The sequence below is a fragment of the Xyrauchen texanus genome, chromosome 36 (assembly GCF_025860055.1).
Source record: "Xyrauchen texanus isolate HMW12.3.18 chromosome 36, RBS_HiC_50CHRs, whole genome shotgun sequence".
Taxonomy (NCBI): Eukaryota; Metazoa; Chordata; class Actinopteri; order Cypriniformes; family Catostomidae; genus Xyrauchen; species Xyrauchen texanus.
Window position 1 is genome coordinate 12,638,684 of NC_068311.1, and position 23,098 is coordinate 12,661,781.

Genomic DNA, 23,098 nt, shown 5'->3' on the forward strand with positions numbered 1-23,098 from the left:
TACACAACCTATGGTGCCAAGGCAAGACTTGATCTATGTATAAGCCACCTACTAGTGAACGTGGTCAGAGTTTTAGCCTTACTGTAAAAAACAGTTCTGAAAATTGTTACATAACATGCCAAGGTCAATAATATTGCACAGCTCAAGAAGTAAATCCAATGGAATTTCACTGAAATAAGTTCTTCTAAACATCCTCAATACACAAAAACAGAGAAGACCAGCATGTAAGCTTAAAAAACAAGCACTGACCAAATTACTTACTATACCGCTTTGCACAATAAAGGAACTTTTGAAAACAGTGGATTTTAACTGTGAAAAAATTAAGCAGCGTTTTTATCAGTACCTCATGACAGTCTCTGCCATGTAAATAAATTAAAGACTGGTTTTTGGACAAATATGGCTAATGCCATATTTATTTTATTAATAATCAATTAATTACCAATAAGAACAAATATGCAAGTCACTGTCAAGATCATGACAAAACCACTCTTGAACCAGATATGGGAATTAACTGTGTCAGGTGTCCAATAAGCTTCCATATTAATTTTTCACTCAATGCGTGTTCTGAGCTCTGTCTTGGGTGGAGAGATCAAGCAAACTATTTTCATATTTTCTTGTAGACCAAGGAAAGGACATCTTCAATGGAGAAAGAAAACAAACCTCAGTGTCAGCAGAATGCTGAGCCATGAATATCTGAAGGAAGACCTTGATTGATCGATCTAAGACTGTAATAGCTTGGGTTAAATATAGCTCCTTTCCTCTACTATATAAGCTACTGCAGCCCTGGACAATGCTGTTAGATGCAACATAATTTTTTCACTTGATGTCTTTGTGGAAGAAACATTGTCTAGGTACGGGAAAAAAAAATGGATATTTAAAAACTGCGATATTAATCGCACAATGCTTTACTGATGTGTTACATTTTTTTGGAATAATACTTTTAGGAAGAAAAAATTGTGAGACTTTCCACCATTGAAGTGTCCTAAAAAGAAATGGACAGGGTGCCTTTCATACAGAAAGAGTTTTTCTGGGCACCTTTGTTTAGACTCACTGTTCCTTGTGTTATGAGCGCACCATTTTTAGTTGTATTTTTTTCAAAAACGTCGAGACATCTGCATTCTATTTTATTCTTGAACTTGAAGAGTTGCGTTCATAATTAATGTAAGTGTGAAGTGTTCTGTGGAAATAAAGCAAACTAAACTTCAAACACCTCCTGAGATGCTCGGAGGTCATTTAATTAATTCTCATAGATGACACTATTCTTGCAAACAGTTTTCAGACGACTAAAATAGAAAAGACGTTACATGCACATGTTCCACAAGACACTCCTACCGCACACCTCTGAAAAAACAGCGCATCAAACATGGGCATTGGTGGCTTTTCTTTTGTCCGTTTTTAAATATATAATAAAGTGTGTTTTTCAAGTGTGTGTCTTTGTGTTTAACAGCATGTCTTGTCATGCGTTACTCTGAGAGCAGGTCGCCCACCACTGTTGCAAATAACCCACGCATGAAATACCCATATTTGGACGAGGAGCTTGAGAATAAGGAGCTGGATTCAGCCTCGTCACATTTGCCGTGTATTCACACCCTGGGCTAATGTTTAATATATCTGTCAACTTCCCACAGCAATGATTTTGCCATTTATCGATACTGTCGATAATTGTCTGTCACTGAGTTTCGAAATCGACATCAGGAGATTTGTAAGACATCATCATGTCGTAGCCCAGATATCGATATGACATCTTATTGCCAGGTTCATGCTAATTTCCATTGTCAGGAAATAGAAACTGCCATTAAAACAATGGAAGGAAAATTGTACATTGGCTCTAACAGAAATTCATAAGTAAACTTTACAGGCAATTACTAGCTAGCTAATTGCAAAAAAGGTGCATTTATATATCTGAAAACTACTTTCAGAAAGTATAATTCACCACCCAAAAGACAGCCTAATTAAAAGTACACTGTAAAAAAAAATTGATTTTGAAAAATTTAGAGAATTAAATGTTTGCTTAAAAGACATGCAAATAATTGCCCCAATACATATACAAGTATTGTGGTGATAACTTCTGAAAGTTTTCAATTAAAATGACAAATTTATATTCACAGAGCACATTTAAATGTCTTCAGTCAATATGTTAAGTCAAACTGATTTTTTTTTAAACGGCTGAACAAATCATAGTAAACGGAAAATAGTCTACACATGAGCAGTACACATTGAAACAGTATGTTCAAAACTTGAAAGGTGAATGTTGGACCTGAGCTGGTGTCGCGAAGCGCCGAAATCGGAAGACACGAACGAACGTTGGTCCCAAAACGTCATGAAACAAGTGGTGAGTATCAAGAACCGATTTGTTACATTTTAGACCTCTAATACTAAATTTTATAGTGACTTGTTCGATTGAAATTTTTCCAATTGGCACAATTAAAATTCTGTGAATTGAATATTGTTGCGGCAACAGTCTTTTAACATTGGCTAAATCAGAAATTACCTATGGAGCCAATGCTAAAAGACTCAAAGACTAAAAGTTTTTACATTGTAGGCATTATTTAACAGCTCTGTGACAAGTGGCATGAAGAGCTTTTCACACACCAACTACCTACCTTTTACAGTACTGAATGCCCGTCAGAGTAATTATAAGGCTTGCAATAGCATTACAGATGCTTCTTTTTCATAGGATTAACACAAACTATGATTTAAAATGCCAAAGATGAGACCTGGGCTGTGTCTGCAGACTCTGGATATTTTTTGTTACTTTCTGACAGTAATTAAAAACAGCAGGTGGTGCCATTTGGGAAAGAAGTGAGACAGTAGAGGAACAAAAGCCAAAATCATGACTGCCCTGCAACCCATATGATATTTTTCACAAGCAAACGTACAGTTTAAGTCAGAAGTTTACATACACTTTAACCAAATACATTTAAACTCAGTTTTTCACAATTCCTGACATTTACTCGTAAAAAACATTCTCTGTCTTAGGTCAGTTAGGATCACTGCTTTATTTTAAGAATGTGAAATATCAGAATAATAGTAGAGAGAGTGATTTATTTCAGCTTTTATTACTTTCATCACATTCCCAGTGGGTCAGAAGTTTACATATTTACTTTGTTAATATTTGGTAGCATTGCCTTTAAATTGTTTAACTTGGGTCAAATATTTTGGGTAGCCTTCCACAAGCTTTCAACAATAAGAAGCTGGAATTTTGGCCACTTCCTCCAGACATAACTGGTGTAACTAAGTAAAGTTTTTAGGCCTCCTTGATCTCACACCCTTTTTCAATTCTGGCCAAAAATTTTCTGTGGGATTGAAGTTAAAATTTCATGTGACTTTTTGCAAGGAATCATGGATGGACACTGACTTCATGCAACAATTGATTAAATAGACTCAAGCGCTTTCTGACATATTTTTTGCAGCGCTTTAGCTTATTAATGCACATCAGAGAACATAGTTAATTATTAGTTGGAAGCTTAAAGATAACAGGGCATCCAACCTCACCCATGCATCATACTGCTAATGTGGAACAACAGCATTTTAGAAAGATCAACTGTGGCTAATTTAATGCCCAATCATTTATTCACGAGAGTAATGGAGATAAAGACATAACACCACTGAGTGGTGCTCTTTAAGTAATCATTCCTCAGCCATCTAATTGACTGCCTGCAATTGACTATCTTTGGTTAGAATTTACTCCCACACCAAGCTTTGTTGCTTGTGTTATGCAGGCCATCTTAGTTAAAAAAAAAAAAATTAATGATGGGATGCCAATTAATACTGATCATATTTGGATTTTATTTTATTTATTTATTTATTTATAAGTGAAGTGTTATTTTAAACGGAATTGTAAATATAATTTGTTTTCAAACAGGTTTCCTGAACACTCAATGCAGCAGTCTTGCACTGGTCAGATAAAGTATACAGAGAGCCCCACCCCAAACTCACACCATTTCATTGAGCAAAAGATGATGTGCCAGGCTGGTTAAAAATCTCTATAAAACATTTTGAGAATGCACACTATTTACACATTTTCGGGAAATCAGTCGAATGGTTTACAAAGTTGACTGCAAATAAATCGGAGATAGCAGAATGTATTTAAAGATAAAAACAATTACATTTTAATCATAATATTTATTGTTTCATTTCTAAAGCAGAGCAATTCTCTAATGCAAAATTCATCTCAATTTAATCCCAAATAAGTAGCAAAGCTTATATGTTTTGAGAGCCCTGCTGTAAAAAAAAAAAAAAGAAAAAAAGAAAAGATTTCAAAATTATTTTCCTAAACCTGAGGGAGAGTTCAAAATGAACAACAAACCAGGATAAACATACTGTGTTCAGATGGCTTTACTCACATCAAACAGAGGGATGCTGAGCTTGGCATGTTCTCCTTCCAGCTGAACCCATTGCCCTCCTGCATACTAAGGCAGAAAGCACAAGAACCATCTAATGTAGACGTTTGGAACAACCCCAGGTGATTAAGTCCAGAGAACTTGTGAGAAGAAGGTTATGTGGGACCAGACCTTAACCATACAGTAGGTGCTGATACATTTCCCTGGAACACCAGCGCCTGACAAAGGCATGCGAGGCATGCGGATAAAGGGTGAACATTGTTCTAGTTGAAATGAAGGTCATCAAAGCCTTAACTCCTTCAGTGCCTCCTGAAAACTCTGAGACATTAAGCACAGGTGTCATCTGTCCCAATGAGCAACAGGGGATATATGGGCAATGCATGTGGAGCATACTAGAAGCTGTCTATGACAAGAATCACATTGACATAGTATAAAGTACACTTCATCCATGTGAACTGTCATGCCCAGACAATGCTGATACTGGTGAACTCACAGTACTCTAGCCTATCTGAATCATCAAACATCAAGTGAAAAATGCTGCCTTCACAGGAATTATATAAAGGCAGGAAGGTATTAAGGCACATACAATCACATAGCACTTTATTAGGAACACTAATAATCGGTAGGGCCTCCCTTGCCCTTTAAAAACAGCCTCACTAATTCATGGCATGGATTCCATAAGATATTGGAAGCATTCCTTTGAGATTTTGATCCATGTTGACATAACCGCATCATGCAATTTCTGCAAATTTGTCAGCTGCACATTCATGCTGCGAATCTCCCATTGTATCACATCCCAAAGTGGTCCAAAGTGGCCCAAAGTGGCCACTGAAGAACAGTGAACTCATTGTCACATTTATGAAACCAGTTTGAGATGACTTTTGCTTTGTGACATGACATTATTATGCTCAAAGTAGCCATTAGAAGATTGGTAAATTGTGGATATGAAGGGATGCACATGGTCAGCAACAATACTCAAATAGGTTTTGGCATTCAAGCAATGATTGCTTGGTAGTAACGGGCCCAAAGTGTATCAAAAAACATTCACCACACCATTACACCACTGCCACCAGCCTGTACTGTTGACACAAGGCAGGTTGGGTACATGGATTCATGCTGTTGGCACAATATTCTGATTCTACCTTCTGTGTGCCTCAGCAGAAATCGAGATTCATCAGACCAGGTGTATCCAGAGCTGTCTATCCTATCTCACAATCCTGTGCTTGCATTTCAGTGGTTGTTGAAAATAATTAAAAACTGTGATGGATCGATTGAAATTAGCAAATTAATTTGTACATATCCAGTTTAGTCAAACTAGGATTCCATTCCTACCAAGACACATGCATTGTAGTCATGACAGGGCTGCAGACTGCAAATGTGACCAAAAATAATTGATTGCGACAATAATTAAAAACCTAGTCGCCATTGGCAACAGTCGGTTTTGTCAGATATCATCTAGTTAGTTACTGAATAAATTTTTAGAACACGCACATCCAGTGTGTCTCACGCCGCATTTCACCTGTTCTGTTCCTGAAGAGCTCACTGCACCACACGCAACAACAACAAAAAAAAAAACAGCAGGAGAGAGTCGAACAAATTACTCTTTTGAACCGGGTCTTTTCATGAATCACCCGAAAAGAACTGAGGTTTGAACTCAGGAGCTCAGGTTAGCAGCAGTTTGAATCAGATTCACTTTTTCAGCTTATCAGCCACCAGTGAGCTCACAACTGGGAATGCAGACATTTCAAAATTAAAAATAGTGTATTTCAGGCTTCTTTATAATTAAAGTCACGTATTGTATACAAGTTCTTCTGGTAATTATTGATTGGGATTGGATTAGCACAATAAACTGCACCTGGGATTTAATTTAATTTGCACTCTTGTAGTCTCTGTGTCTGGGCCATCTATTTACAGTAAAGAAAGACTAAGGCAATACTACAAAAGCGATATATATATATATATATATATATATATATATATATATATATATATATGATTACTGGTCTATCAGCTGAATTCCTTTTCTTCGGCTTTCTATCTGGTTTCTTTTTCTCCCCAATTTGGCATGCCCCATTCCCAATGGACTCTAAGTCCTCATGGTGGCATAGTGACTCGCCTCAATCCAGGTGGCGGAGGATGAATCTCAGTTGCCTCCGCATATGAGATGTCAATCCGCACATCTTATCATGTGGCTTGTTGAGCACGTTATCGCAGAGACCTAGCTCGTGTGGATGTTATTCTTCGGCATTCACACACAACTCACCACATTGCATTTCGGCACTCGATGTACCGAAGGCAAACAGTTAACATGTCACAGCCAATTGGGGCACATAGTTGATATAATTAATGACAATTAGTAATCTTTTTTTAAAAAAAGAGAAAATCTTTACTGATCAAACAACAACGAACAGGGACTTCTGCATTAGGTACGGAGTTAAAAAAAATCACCCTATGTCAAACACAATGAAGATTAAAGAGTCCCGGGTTTCAAAGCACACCCCATCAAATGCAGTTTCTCAAGAGGGAACACATAATTTGGTGCACTCATGATGTAACGCTGAGCTTTGAGTCTCCGATTCCCATCCATTATTCCTGGCATGTGGGAGGGGGGTGTGGACTAATCAAAGACAGCACATGGCTCAGCTCCCACAAGACTGGCAATAATAATAGGTCATCTCACAGCATCACCCATTTCACTTACGATAAGAAGGGTTAATTCAACGTTACACCTGCCAAGCCATGCTAGATAAATGCAGATTGTTTCCTTACAGATGGGCAACAGTGATTCCTTTTATAGCTAACACATCTTTGAACAGATCTTATAGTCTTCAATGCTTTAGAGGCCAGATTAAAGCTAAAATAAAAGACGGTATATTACAAGTATAGTTTATGCCACTGTTCTAATAGAGTGTGCTTACACAACGGGAATGGGTTAGATGATTTCATTAGCAGAAATAACTTTTGTTTTAAACACTAATAAAATGGGACTTGAATTCATTAAAGACTTCATGTTGCCCCAGAAAATTGGCATAAAACAATTAAAAAGGTGCTATCAATATTTGGTGCCTTCGGATATATTCTTTTGGTGTAACTGGAAAGGGAGGAATAATAAATATACATGCCCTAAATTACAAATGTGCCTCACAGGAGTGTCTCCAGGATTTTATATGCAGGCGGGGTGGCAAGAGCAGAATGAAGTATGTTGATATGGGGGGGGGGGCTCACTTAAAAATATCTGGGAAATCTGTGTTGACATCTATCTTTATATGGCCACTCTTTAGCGCTACTGTAGGTAATTCCTACAGTGAGGCACTTACAATGGGGACAATTTTTGGAGGTTTAAAAGGCAGATTACATTAATTATTCTGTTAAAACTTGAGTTGTAAAGTTGTTTAAATAGTCATTTTTACTGTCACAGTTTATTCGCATTGCATCATCATGGCATCAAAGTAGGCTATAAATTAACAGAAAGATTAAGTGATTTTATTAAACTAAAATCATATACACGGATATGGTTTATGTCTTGTCGCTATACTTTTGAAACATTGAGTATTTTGTTATATCTGGGGTCGACGGACGCGCCAACGAGTCCTGCTGGATAGTTTCGTCATTACAGCAGAAACAGCTTAAAATACTCCGTCATTTTTGGGTGATAAGTGTAAGACATCATTAGAGACTATAAAGGGTCTACTTTTATTTGTGTACACTCACAATAACAACAAAATCTTGTGCTTTTGTAAAATAAAGAAAATATAAAGGGTGAGCTTTAAGCAGTCTCTGTGTTCACGAGCATATTTCAGAAACGCGTCACTAAAATGAACTTAAACTCCGCGAATTCTTCTCACACAAACATGAAACATATGTCTAAAGAAAGCTTAAAATGTCTACTTTTAATTTCAGACGCGTAAGTCATTTAGTTTTCATTAGTTGACATGCTATTTTATATAAACGTACATATTTTACTAGTGGGACTGTTTACAGTTAAGCAAATTTGTGGTATAATATTGATTACCACAAATATCATTTCTACTGGAGTGGTGGTGGTGTAGTGATCTAAAGCACATAACTGGTAAACTGGTAAAAAGAGGGTCGCTGGTTCGATCCCCACAGCCACCACCATTGTGTCCTTGAGCAAGGCACTTAACTCCAGGTTGCTCCGGGGGGATTGTCCCTGTAAGTCGCTTTGGATAAAAGTGTCGGCCAAATGCATAAATGTAAACGTAAATGTACTCATCCCTCCTTTTGGATCCAGTGGGCTGACCTGCAGGGTTTTAGGGTTTGGACTATGATTAACTGATAGAAACCAGTTTGAAGACTAATAAAGGATGTTGAACCAGGAAGATGTCTTACTTGTGTACATCACATTGTACTATCTGCTGTAACCTCTGAACTATGGAGCCAGAATTCTCTCAACAAGAAAATCTTTACAAAATACAATTCATAAAAGCACAGCACAATACACATTCACCAAATCTGATTCATAAATCCAAAATACAATTAATAAATACACAAGTGAGGGCACAAAAATGTCCCCAATTGCCCACACAAATACATATAACTTAAATACATTTTAAGTATCTATCAAGTTCTTGAATTAATTTGCATCAAAACATTTGTGAGTGTTGATACATTTATTTTATGGATCATTAAATCTGTATTTAAGCCTAAAGAAGACCACTGTGGCTGCAATCGACCAAAACCCGGATACATGGTTTAGTGTGTCTGAGAAACATCTGAGCGGATTCAAGAAAAAAATTAATTATATTATCACAACAGTGGTTCCAGTAGAGACATAATGATGAGTTAACAACAGAGAACAAGACAGAACTTGACATGATCAAGCATGCTGCTTAAACGTTGTGCATTGATTGTCATTACATTGTATATTACTGCATATTTCTTGTTTAATCAAATTTATCTCATCCCCATAATTATTGCATTTCCCTTCTTTGTATTTGGTATGGTTAAAATAGTACACATACAATAAAACTATAAACAAAAACACAAAGTTTAAGCCTTCTTGCACTGCCATTGATGCTGTAAATTGTCAAATTAAAATAATTAAAGGTTTTCCATTGTAATCGCATCAGCCCTATCACAGGTTTAACCCATTAAATATTTTTCAAAATATCATTAATGATACTTTAAGGGAGCAGATGCCCTTCTGATAGGACTGTAATATTGGTCCCGATGTTGCCACTGGTTCCGACACGAAAGTGAATCGTCATGGCCCTTTTCAAGCTTGCAACATGCACCAAGTAGTGGAGGAAACTTTCGGTCATAGTAAGGATCATCCATCGACGTGTATATCCTCTGTACACAGCTATTAAATACAAATGTATGCTATGTAATATCAGGTTTTACATATGATGCATTCCTGATATGCAATATGCCGTTTGAACAATCATCTAATCTAAAACACCGACATCACATCTGCATTATGTCCCGCATATTTGTTCAGCAACTTTTAACGACCAATTGAACTTGATTGTCATCTACAATTTATTTTAGCGTCATAAAGCAATTTATATTTTCGGAAGAAGCTCAGCAAATGCAATCTGAGGTAAAGAGGGTTAGATTTAAAATTTTAACATTTTCAAAAGCTCGTTTTCTGAACGTGAACTCAGCATTGGACAAATAGTTCTGATAGTTTATATTCTTGAAAGAAAGTGTAGAACATTCTGAGAATGTCAATCAGTCGACTTTTTTCATCTACAAACCAAGATAAGGCTAATGTACGTTTGTGTATAGAAAAGACAATTATATAGGGCTAACAATATAATTTTTTTGTTTGGTAATTTTTTTATTTTATTCGTTGTTTTTTTTAATACAGGGAATTTTGCCGGCATTTTTTTCCAAATCTAAACAATAATTTTATAGAATCGGGCTGTATAGTGTTCCGAAAAAGCAGATAGAAGCATTTCTACTAGTTATTATAAAGTATTTTATAAGTATTTATTTTAAAACTTCATAGGGCACAGAAATTGTATTTTTTTTTTGTTTGTTTTGTGGACTAATTCCATGACTGCCATCTATTATTTTGAATGATGTGGAAAAGAAACTTTAATAAATAAACAGATGGCTACCATGGTTATATTAATCACAAAGAGTCGCCATTCATTTGTTCTCCATGCACTTGTTGATGACAGGTGCATGATACGAGATATTTGTGTTGGCACTCCTGGAAGTGTCATGACGCAGATGTGTTTGCAACATCGGATCTGTGCAGGTAAGCTGTTAAGACCAATCCATAACAGTGTGAGTAATGCTTCACGTACAATAAATTGGCTTTCAACCTTGTCGTCATGATTAAAACTGGCTAACAATTGGGGTAGATTCTGTCATGCGCCACTATATTTTGTATACACTATATGTGGCAGTTTTTTTAAGTAAAAACTGAAGTACTGACATAGAGTTTATGCGCTAGAGTTAAATGGAAGCATATGTCGACACTATTTGTATCTATAAAATAGTTTGACGCACAACACTTTTTGTTGCAAAAAAATAATAATTGGAGGGAAACATAGGCCGTATCTTGTTTGGAAGGCTGCATCTGTCATCGAGGCTGTCTCGTTTCAGAAAAGTAAGTAGGACACTTTGAATGCAGCCTTCGAATATGACCTTCTTTCACGCGAATTCGCAGGATGCGTGAGGTGTATCCTTCGTGGTCACTCACAACCCACAATTCTTTGCTTCAACGGAAATGTAAAAAAAATAAATAAATAACACCAATTTGCTGGAAAATATGAAGTTCAAACGCAAGGAATCTTAATTCCCAAGTTTAAGTACCTCAATAGATGGTGCAGAGTATATAATATGTATAGTTATATTAATATATAATTAAAATAAGTATTAGACTAAAAGTACACCTGTAAAATCTATTTTCTTTTCTCTTTACATCATTATATCTTTCCTGAAATGTACCTCATGCATTCCCTTCCAAAGAGACTTTGTTCCCTTCTCACACAAAGTGCTAGAGCTTGTTAAAGAGTGGCGTGCTGTCATAGCAACCATGTTACGTTCCGTTTCCGTTTGTCCTACGAAGGCCGTCTCGTTGAAACGAGGCTTGTTTAAAAGAGGACACTCGGTATACTGCAGCCTTCAAAGGACGCGTACTAGCATGCAGTCTTCCAAAACGATACCCACCAGAGTTCAGCTAAATCTGTCATGATTGGTGGATTAAAAGCTTAATGTGATTTTAGAGGGCTTCCTAAAAACAAAAACATTGTGAATCGAAACCTGGGCAGTAAAGTCTCAAAAAAGCCACCACACATCTATAGCGATCCACAAAAAAATACAAAAAATAATCTATCGATCCACACATGTGGCGATTTACAAATGCAGATTCAACGATCCGTAAATAAATGTAACAAAATTCACAAATGTTTTGATGTAATTTAATTTATGAACTTGATCAATACATATTTCTACAAATTTTTTGCATTTATTTAACTATTTGTGTGGAAAATTGGGGGGATCTTTGTGCCATCACTTTCCAACACATATTCATGAATTGTATTTAGGATTTATGAATCGGACTTTGTGAATGTGAATGGTATTTTGTAAATGTATTATTTTTTTTTAGATCATTCTGGCTACATATTATTGAACTCGCATGTGCTGAGGGGAACAGATAAGTCACCTGGCATCAACACAACGGGCGTTTCCGCGTGCCATGCGCGAGTAATTCCAAACAACAAGTTTGTTAACTAAATCTATCACATTAAGACCTATACTCATACAATATGTAAAATGAAACTTCCAATACACCTTTCATGCAAAAACTAAAGACCAGTCATTCAGGATAAAGAGTGAATGTCCAAATGCATTTTTATATTGTTAATACATTACATTAACACACTTTATGAATTCAACACAATATACTTTCGTTTAAAGAGTTTATTCAAATATAGGCTATACAAGTGTTGCTCGATTAAACAAATCATATTAAAGAGTGAATAACGACAGTTTTCTTACCTTATCTAAGCGCGTTTGCACTCTCGTTTTTCCTCAAGAAAAGTTTGGAGGAACGTTTCCTCTGTGCGTGCGTTCTTTCCTTCAACACCTAACGGGACAGGTACAACTGTCACAAAAACTCAACCAAAGAATTTTCAAATTAAAACGACACAGACTTAAACACTGGCATCGGAACACACGAGAAGCACCTTGAAATATATTTATTTTTAAGTGTCTAAAAAATACACGCTGTCTGTTTGAGTCCGTGGGATCTTCGTGCTGTCAGCGTAGTGAAGTACCTGAGCTCGTGCTCATGGCAGTGAGACAGCAGCAGCCCTGACGATTGGTTGTGGGAGGAGGTAAATTATTGTGGGTGTGGCTAAACGCTTCTCTGTCTGTTAGTGCGCCCTACTGTCCAGTTTAAAGATCATTCTGAATGATACGGCAATATTGTAAATGCTGATAATCATGCAAATAAAGCTTTACTGACTCTTCAGTGGTTTTGGTTTAGAATAAAATGTATTTATTATTATAATTATTTTCTAAAATAACATTCATAATTGTAAGTGGTCAAAGAGCAACCTACATTTTCATAGTTTAAAATAGAATTTGAACAATATAGTGGAAAGAATGACCTCCAAAACATGAGGAAATGTGTATTATTAGAATACATTTAAACACTTTTCAATCTGATTTCAGCAACATATAGGCCTATAATTTCTGTAACGTGTTGTTTCTCTTTTTAATAACTTTCTTCCCTTTGTTAGCAGTTTATACTATTTCATTAAAAAAATGCATTTACATTTATGCATTTGGCAGACGCTTTTATCCAAAGCGACTTACAGTGCAATTATTACAGGGACAATCCCCCCGGAACAACCTGGAGTTAAGTGTCTTGCTCAAGGACACAATGGTGGTGGTCGTGGGGTTAGAACCTGTGACCTTCTGATTAACAGTTATGTGCTTTAGCCACTACGCCACCACCACCACCAAAATGCATTAAAATTCTTCTTCTAAATATGATGTAACTGTTTTTTCAAGTGAATACTATAGCTAAGTAAATACTGCATTAGACATGGAAGAGAAGAAGGACTTTATAACCAAAATACATTTATAATTTGAAATATTATTTTTTCCAGACTATTCTGCCCTGATATATTTTTTTCAATGTTCCCTTAAAGGTGTAATGCATTTGACAGTTATTGGATACAACTTAGAGACTGTCATTTCTATGTCGTAAAAGCAAACTTCAGTGATTCCCAGCAGTGTGTGTGTGTGTGTGTGTGTGTGTGTGTGTGTGTGTGAGAGAGCATGTTTGCTCAGGTTAGAGGGTAATTGCTTCCCCTGACATTTCAGGCCCTGTGCAAATAAAATGGATTCCTATCATCTCTAATCAGCTGTTAGTCCCTGCATCTAGCTCCTCAGTTATCTCTGAACTCCCCTTCAGAAAAAAGCAAGCTTAGACATGAGTGCTAGTGGCTGGAGGTGGGGAGAGACCATAAGAGAAAACAGAAACATTGGTTTTCCATAGAACTGATAAGGTCAAAAGAATGTATTTTGATGCATTTATTTGTTGGCCTACTTGAGTTATTTGCATGACTCAGAGGATACTGTTGCATCTGAATAGCGACTGTTATTTCCAATAAGTTACAACTCACTAGGAAGTGTAGATATACATTTTGAGAGTTTATCTGGACTACAAAATCTGACCTATAATAATTCAAATAACAATCCGTTATGTTCAGCTAGTAGCTAGTAGTGCCATATTACTAATGGGACAGTTGAATGATTGTTTCTGTTTACTAATGCTGTTATTTATATTTATTCGTATTTTATACATCATTGCTCATGAAGATAATATTTTCCATTTATATGGCTGTTCTTCTGTGGATAAGCACATTTGCACCTTAAAGGAATAGTTCACCCAAAAATGAAAATTCTCATAATCATTTACTCACCCGCATGCCATCCCAGATGTGTATGACTTTCTTCTACAGAACACAAATCACAAATTTTAGAAGAATATCTCAGCTTTGTAGGTCCATACAATGCAAGTGAATGGTGATCAGACCTTTGAAGATCCAAAAATCACTTAAAGGCAGCATAATAGTAATCCATACGAATCCAGTGGTTTAATGTATGTATTTTGAAGTGATGTAATCACTTTGGGTAAGAAACAGATCAATATTTAAATCCTGTTTTACTATAAATCTGCACTTTTACTTTCAAGTGAAAGTGGAGATTTATAATAAAAAGGACTTAAATATTGATCTTTTTCTCACTCACACTTATCATATTTTGTCTCTACAAACTTAAAGTATCAGTTAAATAAATACTTTTGTACCACACAAAATTAAATATAAAAATAATATTTTTCCCGACCACCAGAGCCAAGTTATTTTTTGTAATGTAGGGCAAACACGCAGTTATATCAATGAATGGTATATAGTTTGTGTATCTTAAGAGGATACCCCAGGCCAGGGGTGGACTGGCCATAGGGAGAACCACGATACGCCAAAGCAGAGAGGGAAATCACACTTCAAATATATCTTGTCTTAAAAATGATGTCAGTATTTTAAAAGCTTTTTTTTTATTTTGGTGGATATGAATGGAATGGAATGATGATTGAGAGATAGACCTCAAAAGCCTGATGTATCATATTTGATACACAAAGTTTCTACACGATATGTCTATAAAATAATTACATTTTAAGTAAGCACATGTTGCTTCAATTCAATAAATACTAATTTTAAAATATTAGTACAAATATCATTGTTATTGGTCATTTTACTTGATCAAAATCAGCAAAGATTTCACATTAAAAAGAAGAGTGCATCACAATGTGAATGTAGCCATTTTGGAAAATATATTACAAGGACTTCTTCTTCCAGAAGAGAATGGAAACTTTCACCAGGGGGCAGTAAACTTCCTAGTACACAACATACAACAGGTTTTTCAGCTAAGTTTAATCATGTTGATGAGGTAGAGGCTCTAGAAAGTCATGTATCAAATATGATACAAGCGCCGTTATAGAGTTTAAGAATGGCTCAAAAACAGGAAGGAAAAAGGGTTCTGTAAGAGGACTGAGGGACTTCATAGTCACAGGGGCCTACTGAGGGGGCCTTGTATAAGCTGTGGGGCCCACATATTCAAGCTTATATTCAATATTTGTTTTCAAAGTAGATGGACCACGAGACCTTGCAGTCCAGGGCTCTCCCAGGCCCCTGGTAGTCAAGGGCCCCTGTGCACTAGTCCCACTGGCCCAGTCCGTGATTCACCTTTGATCATATCACTTTTAAAGACACAGATTTAACCACTGGAGTCATATGGATTACTTTTATGCTGCCTTTATGTTATTTTTGGTGCTTCAAATGTCTGGCCACCATTCACTTGCACTGTATGGACATACAGAGCTGAAATACTCATCTAGAAATCTTTGCTTGTGTTCTGCAGAAGAAAGAAATTCATACACATTTGGGATGATATGAGTGTAAGTAAATGATGAGAGAATTTTCATTTTTGGGTGAACATGTTTTAGGTGAAGCTTCTATCACCAAGACAAATTCCTTGTATGTGAACTCTGATTCTGATTAACATGTCATGAAAGATCTCCAAAAAGCAGATTTGGAAAGGTGCTATTTTGTCTGATAAAGGGAGAATAAATAAGTTAAATAAGGGAAAACCTCACACAAAATTCACAATTTCATTTTGATTAATGAGGTCATGTGCAAGGAACAAACAGTATTAACCATGAATTTGGATCTAACACTATTTGATAACTGCTTTATTTGCTTGCCATCTAGTGGTTTACATGGTATTGGCTAAAAAACAAGTTGGGAGTTTTACAACTTTTTGTATCTAATTCAAGGGCAAGGCAATCTGAATAATTATGTTGAAACTTAAAAGATACCTATTTGGTCAAGAAAGAGCCAACATCATATATAATGTTTCTCATCTGTTGTTCAAATGAACCAGGGCAACTCTCAGGAAAGAGCAGCAGTTATTGGAGTGATTGTTGCTGTTTTTGTTTTTGTTTGTTTTGTGCAAACTTTTATTTTGTTATCTGAATGTGAACACATAAACCTTTAAAGGGATAGTTAGTTTTATGAATGAAAATTCAGTCATTATTTACCCACCTTCGTGTTGTTCCAATCCTGTATGACTTTCTTTCTTCGTCGAACACAAAAGGAGATATTAGACAGAATGTTCAGTCTCACAGTCACCATTAACATTCATTTTATGGAAAAAGATGCAATGAAAGTATATGATGACTGAGGCTAACATTCTACCTAATCTCCTTTTTGTATTCCATGGAAGAAAGAAGGTAATTCAGGTTTGGAACAACGTACAGGTGAGGAAATATTTAGTTGAGTTTTCATTTTTGGGTTGTGCTGTAAATCTGATAACTATGAGATGGAGATTAATTGAGAAAGCATGTCTCTTACAACAAATATTTAGTTTTTTTACTGCATGGTCATACCAACATGAGCATTAATGATGAAAATTGTTGAATGCTGCATTGTTGAATCAACACAATCAAATTTAAGTACCATTAAATTATGGTATTTTATATTAATTGCATAAATTCAAGTAGGAAATGAATGACTAAGTTGTGCACATAAAACCATAAGGTTAGCTTTGCAAACAATTAATTATGGTTCTCTCAATAGTTTCTTTTTTCCACTTTAATAAGAACCCCAAAACACATGCAATGCAGCTCTAAGTTACATCAGCAAATCAGCAGTAACTTTGCACTCATCTTACATCACACATATGTAGCACAGCCCCTCAAGCTCTGTCTATATCTCAATGACTCCTTAGTGCAAAATTCCTACAGTTCAATGAAAAACATATGAATCTATTCTTAAACATAGATAACCAAAATGTTGGTGTTGTGCCAACACTGTGTTTCACACTGATAAATCTGACACTTGCGAGACTTTAGTGCTGGAAGAACTTGGCTGTTTAAAGAGACTATGTTAATAACATATTGCCATTAGAAGCAGTGCCACATGTTTGGAGATTGCATACCACACATAGGTGGTCAATGCAAAGAAAAATCTCACACACCTAGTAGAAAATAAGCACATTTTAAAGTAATTCTGAGATTTTGTAAAATATTTTTTATCTTGAATGTATTTTTGTTTTAGCTTTTCTATTCTCTTTAAACTATTCTTTTTTTGTTGTTCTTGTTAATGGAGCTCCTTTGATGCATGCATTACCACATTTGCACATTCACAACAAAATAGCTTAATTCGAAAGAAAGAAAGAAAGGAATAATTCAAGCATTCAAACAATCTTGTTTTATTCTTTCCAATGCAGAATAAGAGTTTTTAGGTGGGTTTCATTTGTACAGTGGTCAGAGCACAGGTAATGAACCGAGAATTGTGATTTTTGCATTGCTTGTTGAAAAAGGGAAAAGTTGCAAAAGGAAATGTGAATATATACATATACATATACAAAAATTCAACATACAAAAATTCAAATGACTCACTGATCCCCACACAAAGGTAAAATTTGTAAAAAGTCTGCATTAAATTCAATGAGTGATGAAAGAGAAGTTTATAGCAGCAATTCCTGCACCACTCCCGCAGCCTGAGAAAGAATTCACAGTTTGACGTGGCAGTGTTGGGGGGAGGATGGTAGAACGGCAGTGCATGTCTGTACATCCCCCAAAAGAACAATCCAGAAGGAATGTTGAAAAAGACCCCGAAAATTGTCTTAATAAATGGTTCTGTTGTATATCCTAAGTTACTTGTGTAATGCTTTCACAAAAACCTTTTCTAGAGACAAATATTAAGCATAAAATACACTCTGCTCTACAAACTGTTCATTGCCAACTCAGCAGCGCAACTTTGGGCACCGTGGTAAAATGTAACACACAATAAAACATTATTCCCTTCCATTACACACTTTATGCCAAATATATAAGCATTTTTTTTTTTTTTTTTCATTTTTAATGAAGATTTGCAAAGTTTAGCTTTTTATTATCAGATTTCAGAAGGCTTTAAGACCTTGCAGAGGGGGAAAGCTCTTCAGAGCTGTGGTCACTGGATCCAAAGGGAGGTCTCTCCCAACATCCCCAGGAAAGCCAAGCATCCTCATTTGAATATTTCTGCTCCAGCTTCTAGAACTTTCTTTCCTGGAGTATATAGGCTTCTGCAAGCAGCAGCTCAGCAGCCAAGCAGAATTCGAGATAAGAAGAGGAGCACATCCGCTTGCACAACAGCTGTCTGAGGTAATTCTTGAGGAAAATGCTTTCATTTCACAAATGTTTGTTTGGAAATGCTAACAGATTTTTTTTTTTCTGATTTACATTTTAAAAGCTATTTACAGACAACCCAATCTGAAATAAACTAGAATGTTGCATTTATTTTGAGTAAAAGCAAGAAAAATAAGTCAAGTTTCTTTCTGTATAGGTTGATCTTTTATCTTTTGCTATTTCTGTATTTTGTTTTCTGGAAAACTCAGTGATTTCAGTACACGTTTAATGCACAATTATTATTATTTTTAAATGTGCTTTTGGGATCTTTTTATTGTTACATATTATTCCAGATTTGTGCATTTCCGTAAGTTAATAATTTGCAAAATGATAAATAAAATCTTAAATGCAATCATTTGCTCTAAATTTCATAGGGAATGATAATTTTTTTCCATACAGGGAGTGGTTTCATGTTAGCTCTGAAACAATGCTTTCTCTGGAATTCAGATGCTGGTGTACTGTGGAAATTCTGATTGGTTAAAAGTTCCCCCCTATACGTTCTTGTAGCCAATGAGAAGAGTCTACATTTCTTGCTTTTTTTCTCTGTGTGCATGAACTGAAATGAAAACTTTGTTTTATAGGGGAGAAACAAGGAGTAAAAGTCACTGATTTTGTGACTTTTTTGCACATAAACAAATGTATAAAGATATTTTTGTGTAGATTACCCAAATGCACCTCTTGTCTTTCAGAGTGAAAATCACAATCGTTGACAACTATGAATATGAAAACCTATGAAGGTATCCAAGATGATGAAAAAGCAACATACAAAGAAACTAAAAAAAGTACAGCAATGCTGGCTGTTCAACTAATTAATGTATCTTGTGGTTTATTAATGGTTAGGCATGCATAACATATTATTTTCCAACCAACTGTTGCCTCAGGCATAGTTTTTAATCTCATGTGTTAAGGCGTAAACTTTCAATATGCTTGCTACAATCTCTGTATGCAACAAAGTGCTCTAATATTTATTTAAAAGAGATTTGGCACACATTTCAGGACTGAGAGTTGAGACCTGTTCAAAATAACCAGGCTCACATGTTAAGCAGTGCATTCCAGTCTGATTAGTCATTGTCGATGTTGCTGTTGTTTAACTTGTCTGGCCTAGATAATATGGCCTAAAGGATTGATTTCTTGCTATAGGTTTACCGGCTTAAGGTTCATACATTTCAATGACAAAAAAATCAAGATACAAAAGGAAATTATTTGAAACTGAAGTAAAATTCATGACCAGGCAAACAATCCTTATGTTTTTAACACAGACACATATAGATATTAAAAATGTAGCATTGGTGAAAATGTGTAAATTGCTTTCATGCATGCTAATAATTGCGTACCCTCCCCCTCCTCTTCTCTAGGCTTCCACTGCAACCCAAACAAACAGCAAGCATGTGGGTATCCAAACTCATTGCCCTGTGCCTTTTGGCTGTGGCCGTGTCTGGCAAGGACAATAAGCTGAGTAGCCATGCAACCTCCATGGCAGACACCAGCATGAACCTGGCCTTCAATCTTTACCACAATGTTGCCAAAGAAAAGAACCTAGAGAACATCCTCATCTCTCCTGTGGTGGTGGCTTCCTCTTTGGGAATGGTTGCCATGGGGGGCAAATCTTCCACTGCTTCCCAGGTGAAGAGTCTTCTGAAGGCTGATGCCCTGAAAGATGACCATCTCCACACAGGCCTGTCTGAGCTTCTTTCTGAGGTGAGCAACCCACAGGCCCGTAATGTCACGTGGAAGATCAGCAACAGGCTCTACGGTCCCAGCTCTGTCAGCTTTGCAGAGGACTTTGTCAAGAACAGCAAGAAGCACTACAACTACGAACACTCGAAGATCAACTTCCGCGATAAGAGAAGCACCATTAACTCAATCAATGAATGGGCCGCCAAGTCAACTGATGGCAAGGTGCCAGAAGTTACCAAGGATGTGAAAAACACAGATGGGGCTATGATCGTCAATGCTATGTTCTTCAAACGTAAGTTTTAATGTTGGCTTTTTTTAATTAGAATGAGTATTTTCTTTTATAATATCAGTATACATTTTCTAAATTATTTGTTCCTCTTTCCATAGCCCACTGGGATGAGAAGTTCCACAACAAGATGGTTGACAACCGTGGTTTCCTGGTTACCCGTTCCTACACTGTCTCTGTCCCAATGATGCACCGCACAGGTAAAACCAACAGCTTGTCTTGAAGGCCACATCCACACTAACTCTTTTCCATTTGAAAACTCAGTTTAAAGTTACCTAATGTCATAGTTTTCCAAAAATGTGTGGGTATTGATCACATTTTTTCCCCATTTACTGTAGAAGAAAACGTTGTTCCAGCGTGGATGAGAGGTGTAAACATAGAAAAACTAATGCATTTTCAAACGAAAGTGTATTAACTGTCTCCTTTTTACAGGTATCTATGGCTTCTATGAGGATAAAGAGAACAAGCTTTTTGTGCTGGACATGCCTTTAGCGCATAAGAAGTCAAGCATGATTTTCATCATGCCTTACCATGTGGAGCCTCTAGAGAGGCTGGAGAAACTGCTTACTCGTCAACAGCTCGACACCTGGATCAGCAAGCTTGAGGAGAGAGCAGTCGCCATCTCTCTGCCTAAAGTTAGCATGGAAGTCAGTCATGACCTTCAGGTAAATATGACTTTTCCTATACATATTTTAAACCACTAGGGGGCAGTAATATTTTTTCCTGAGTCTTATTATACTTGATGTCTAACAATGAGGTTCTTTTTTTCTTGTCTTTTGCAGAAACATCTTGGAGAAATTGGTCTTACTGAGGCTGTAGACAAATCTAAGGCAGATCTGTCCAACATTTCTGGCAAGAAAGATCTTTACCTGGCCAACGTCTTCCATGCATCTGCCTTTGAGTGGGACACAGAGGGCAACCCATTTGATACCAGTGTTTACGGTAGTGAGAAGATGAGGAACCCCAAGCTCTTCTATGCTGACCATCCCTTCATTTTCCTTGTAAAAGACAAAAAGACCAACTCCGTCCTTTTCATTGGCAGGCTAGTTCGGCCCAAAGGTGACAAAATTAAGGATGAATTGTAGTTATCAGGGAGAGCAATTAGAATACTATTTTATGGTGTTTTTAAATGATATATTTGTTATTATATGGTGTGACTGTTACCTCATGTGCACATTCCAATGGATAATCTGTGTATGGATAATCTAGGTGAACTGCTCTGTCAGTAACATCAAGACAATCATAATTTCAAGGAGATTGGTGTTTAAAGTCTGGGTAAATGCCAGTTTTAACAATACATCAGGAGCAATACAATCCTAAAGTGAGAAATTAGAACCCCACCAATGTACCTAAAAGTTTGACATCAATAATCTCACATGGCTCATTCAATCACATACTATGCTTATATTAAGTATAGTGCCATTGATGTTAGGCTGTGGTATTATGGTATTTAGTGCGCTTACAGAATTCCACTTGTATGTGACATCTGTGTAGGGTCTTGCCTCATCTTTAATGTTTAAAGGGAAAAGGCATAAGCGTTTAACAATCTCAGATTCTATGATTTCACTCCCTCCAAAAAAAAAAAAGAACTCTTTTTGGGTTCTTTGTCTTGACTCCTGAACTGATACCTGTCAACTAAACTTTTTAATTTGTCATGTTATGATTTAAAAAAAAAAAAAAAGTTAACCATGTGGGAAAGTGTGCTGAAACAATAAACTGAAAAACATGTTGGATGCTTTGATGTGTCATTTTTTTATGATTTACGTCTTATAAATAAATGAAAACATAGCTAAATGTCACATTACCCTGAATAAGTGACCATTACCAATGCGGGTTATAGCACAAAATATTTCCACTGCTCTGTCATTCCTAATAGTTTAATATGCGTAATGTGTTGATTCCACTTAGAGTGTAAAGTGTCCTGGTCACGGGAAGTAGGGGCGCTGAGGGTGCTGCAGCACCCCCTGTCGGCGTTCCAGCCCACACTGTGAAGCGCTGTCAAAATAGTGTATGAATTAAAAATAAATTATGAAAAGACCCCCCAAAAGACCCCACTGACTTCATTGAATAATAAACCTCTATAAAGACATGGGAAAGCAGTTTTCATAGCAGATCCATTATGTAATCTGAATGAACCAATGAGCTTTGTGGATGTCTACAAAGGAGGGATCAGAAGCTGGAGTCAAGGGTTCTCGTGGTGAGATGAGAAAATCAGGAGAGGGCAACAACACAGAAAACAATCAACGTACAGATATTCCTAACCTTAAAATTAGCCAATCTGGAAACCTAGTCAACAAGGAAACACAGACTATATAAAATGTGTGGTGTGAAAAAGAAAGCTTCCCATTTTAAGAGGAATGATCAAACACATTTCTGAATGTAATATAACATCGATCTGTATAGGGTCAGAGTATGTGCCAAACGCCTTTATAACATGGCCATCTTGTGGTAAATAACAAAAATGCAGTCAAGACTTCCCAGATTGCGGCCATGCTCACAGATGCATATTAATTAATATTTTGGGTCAACTTTGATGTAACTAGTGGTTCCCAATCATCTTATCTAACCTGAATA

General features: G+C 36.4%; 2 protein-coding genes across 10 annotated transcripts in view; one reads left to right on the forward strand and one right to left on the reverse strand.

Annotated features, from left to right (window-relative positions):
- LOC127630248 (glycerophosphodiester phosphodiesterase domain-containing protein 5-like) overlaps nt 1-12,603 on the reverse strand; it is a 73,673-nt gene extending 61,070 nt beyond the window's left edge. For 4 of the 5 annotated variants that reach the window (XR_007968841.1, XR_007968840.1, XM_052107732.1 and 1 more), the window contains exon 1: nt 12,321-12,603. The gene's annotated coding sequence lies outside the window, so the exon portion shown is untranslated. Of the gene's footprint in view, nt 1-4,346; nt 4,515-12,320 lie in introns of those variants that run through there. The other variant, XM_052107730.1, reaches the window with a different exon arrangement.
- A 5,812-nt stretch (nt 12,604-18,415) lies between these two features.
- Nucleotides 18,416-22,249, forward strand: serpinh1b (serpin peptidase inhibitor, clade H (heat shock protein 47), member 1b). 5 transcript variants are annotated; one of them, XM_052107734.1, is made up of 6 exons: nt 18,427-18,537; nt 19,251-19,298; nt 19,917-20,530; nt 20,626-20,724; nt 20,957-21,189; nt 21,307-22,249. In XM_052107734.1, the coding sequence occupies exons 3-6, from the start codon at nt 19,948-19,950 to the stop codon at nt 21,607-21,609; spliced, it is 1,218 nt and encodes a 405-aa protein (XP_051963694.1). In that variant the 5' UTR covers nt 18,427-18,537; nt 19,251-19,298; nt 19,917-19,947; the 3' UTR covers nt 21,610-22,249. The 5 variants fall into 5 exon arrangements, with proteins under 5 accessions (XP_051963697.1, XP_051963694.1, XP_051963698.1 ...); XM_052107738.1 differs by having other exon boundaries at nt 18,435-18,537; nt 19,251-19,343; XM_052107737.1 differs by lacking the exon at nt 19,251-19,298 and having other exon boundaries at nt 18,416-18,537.
- The last annotated feature ends 849 nt before the right edge of the window (nt 22,250-23,098 follow it).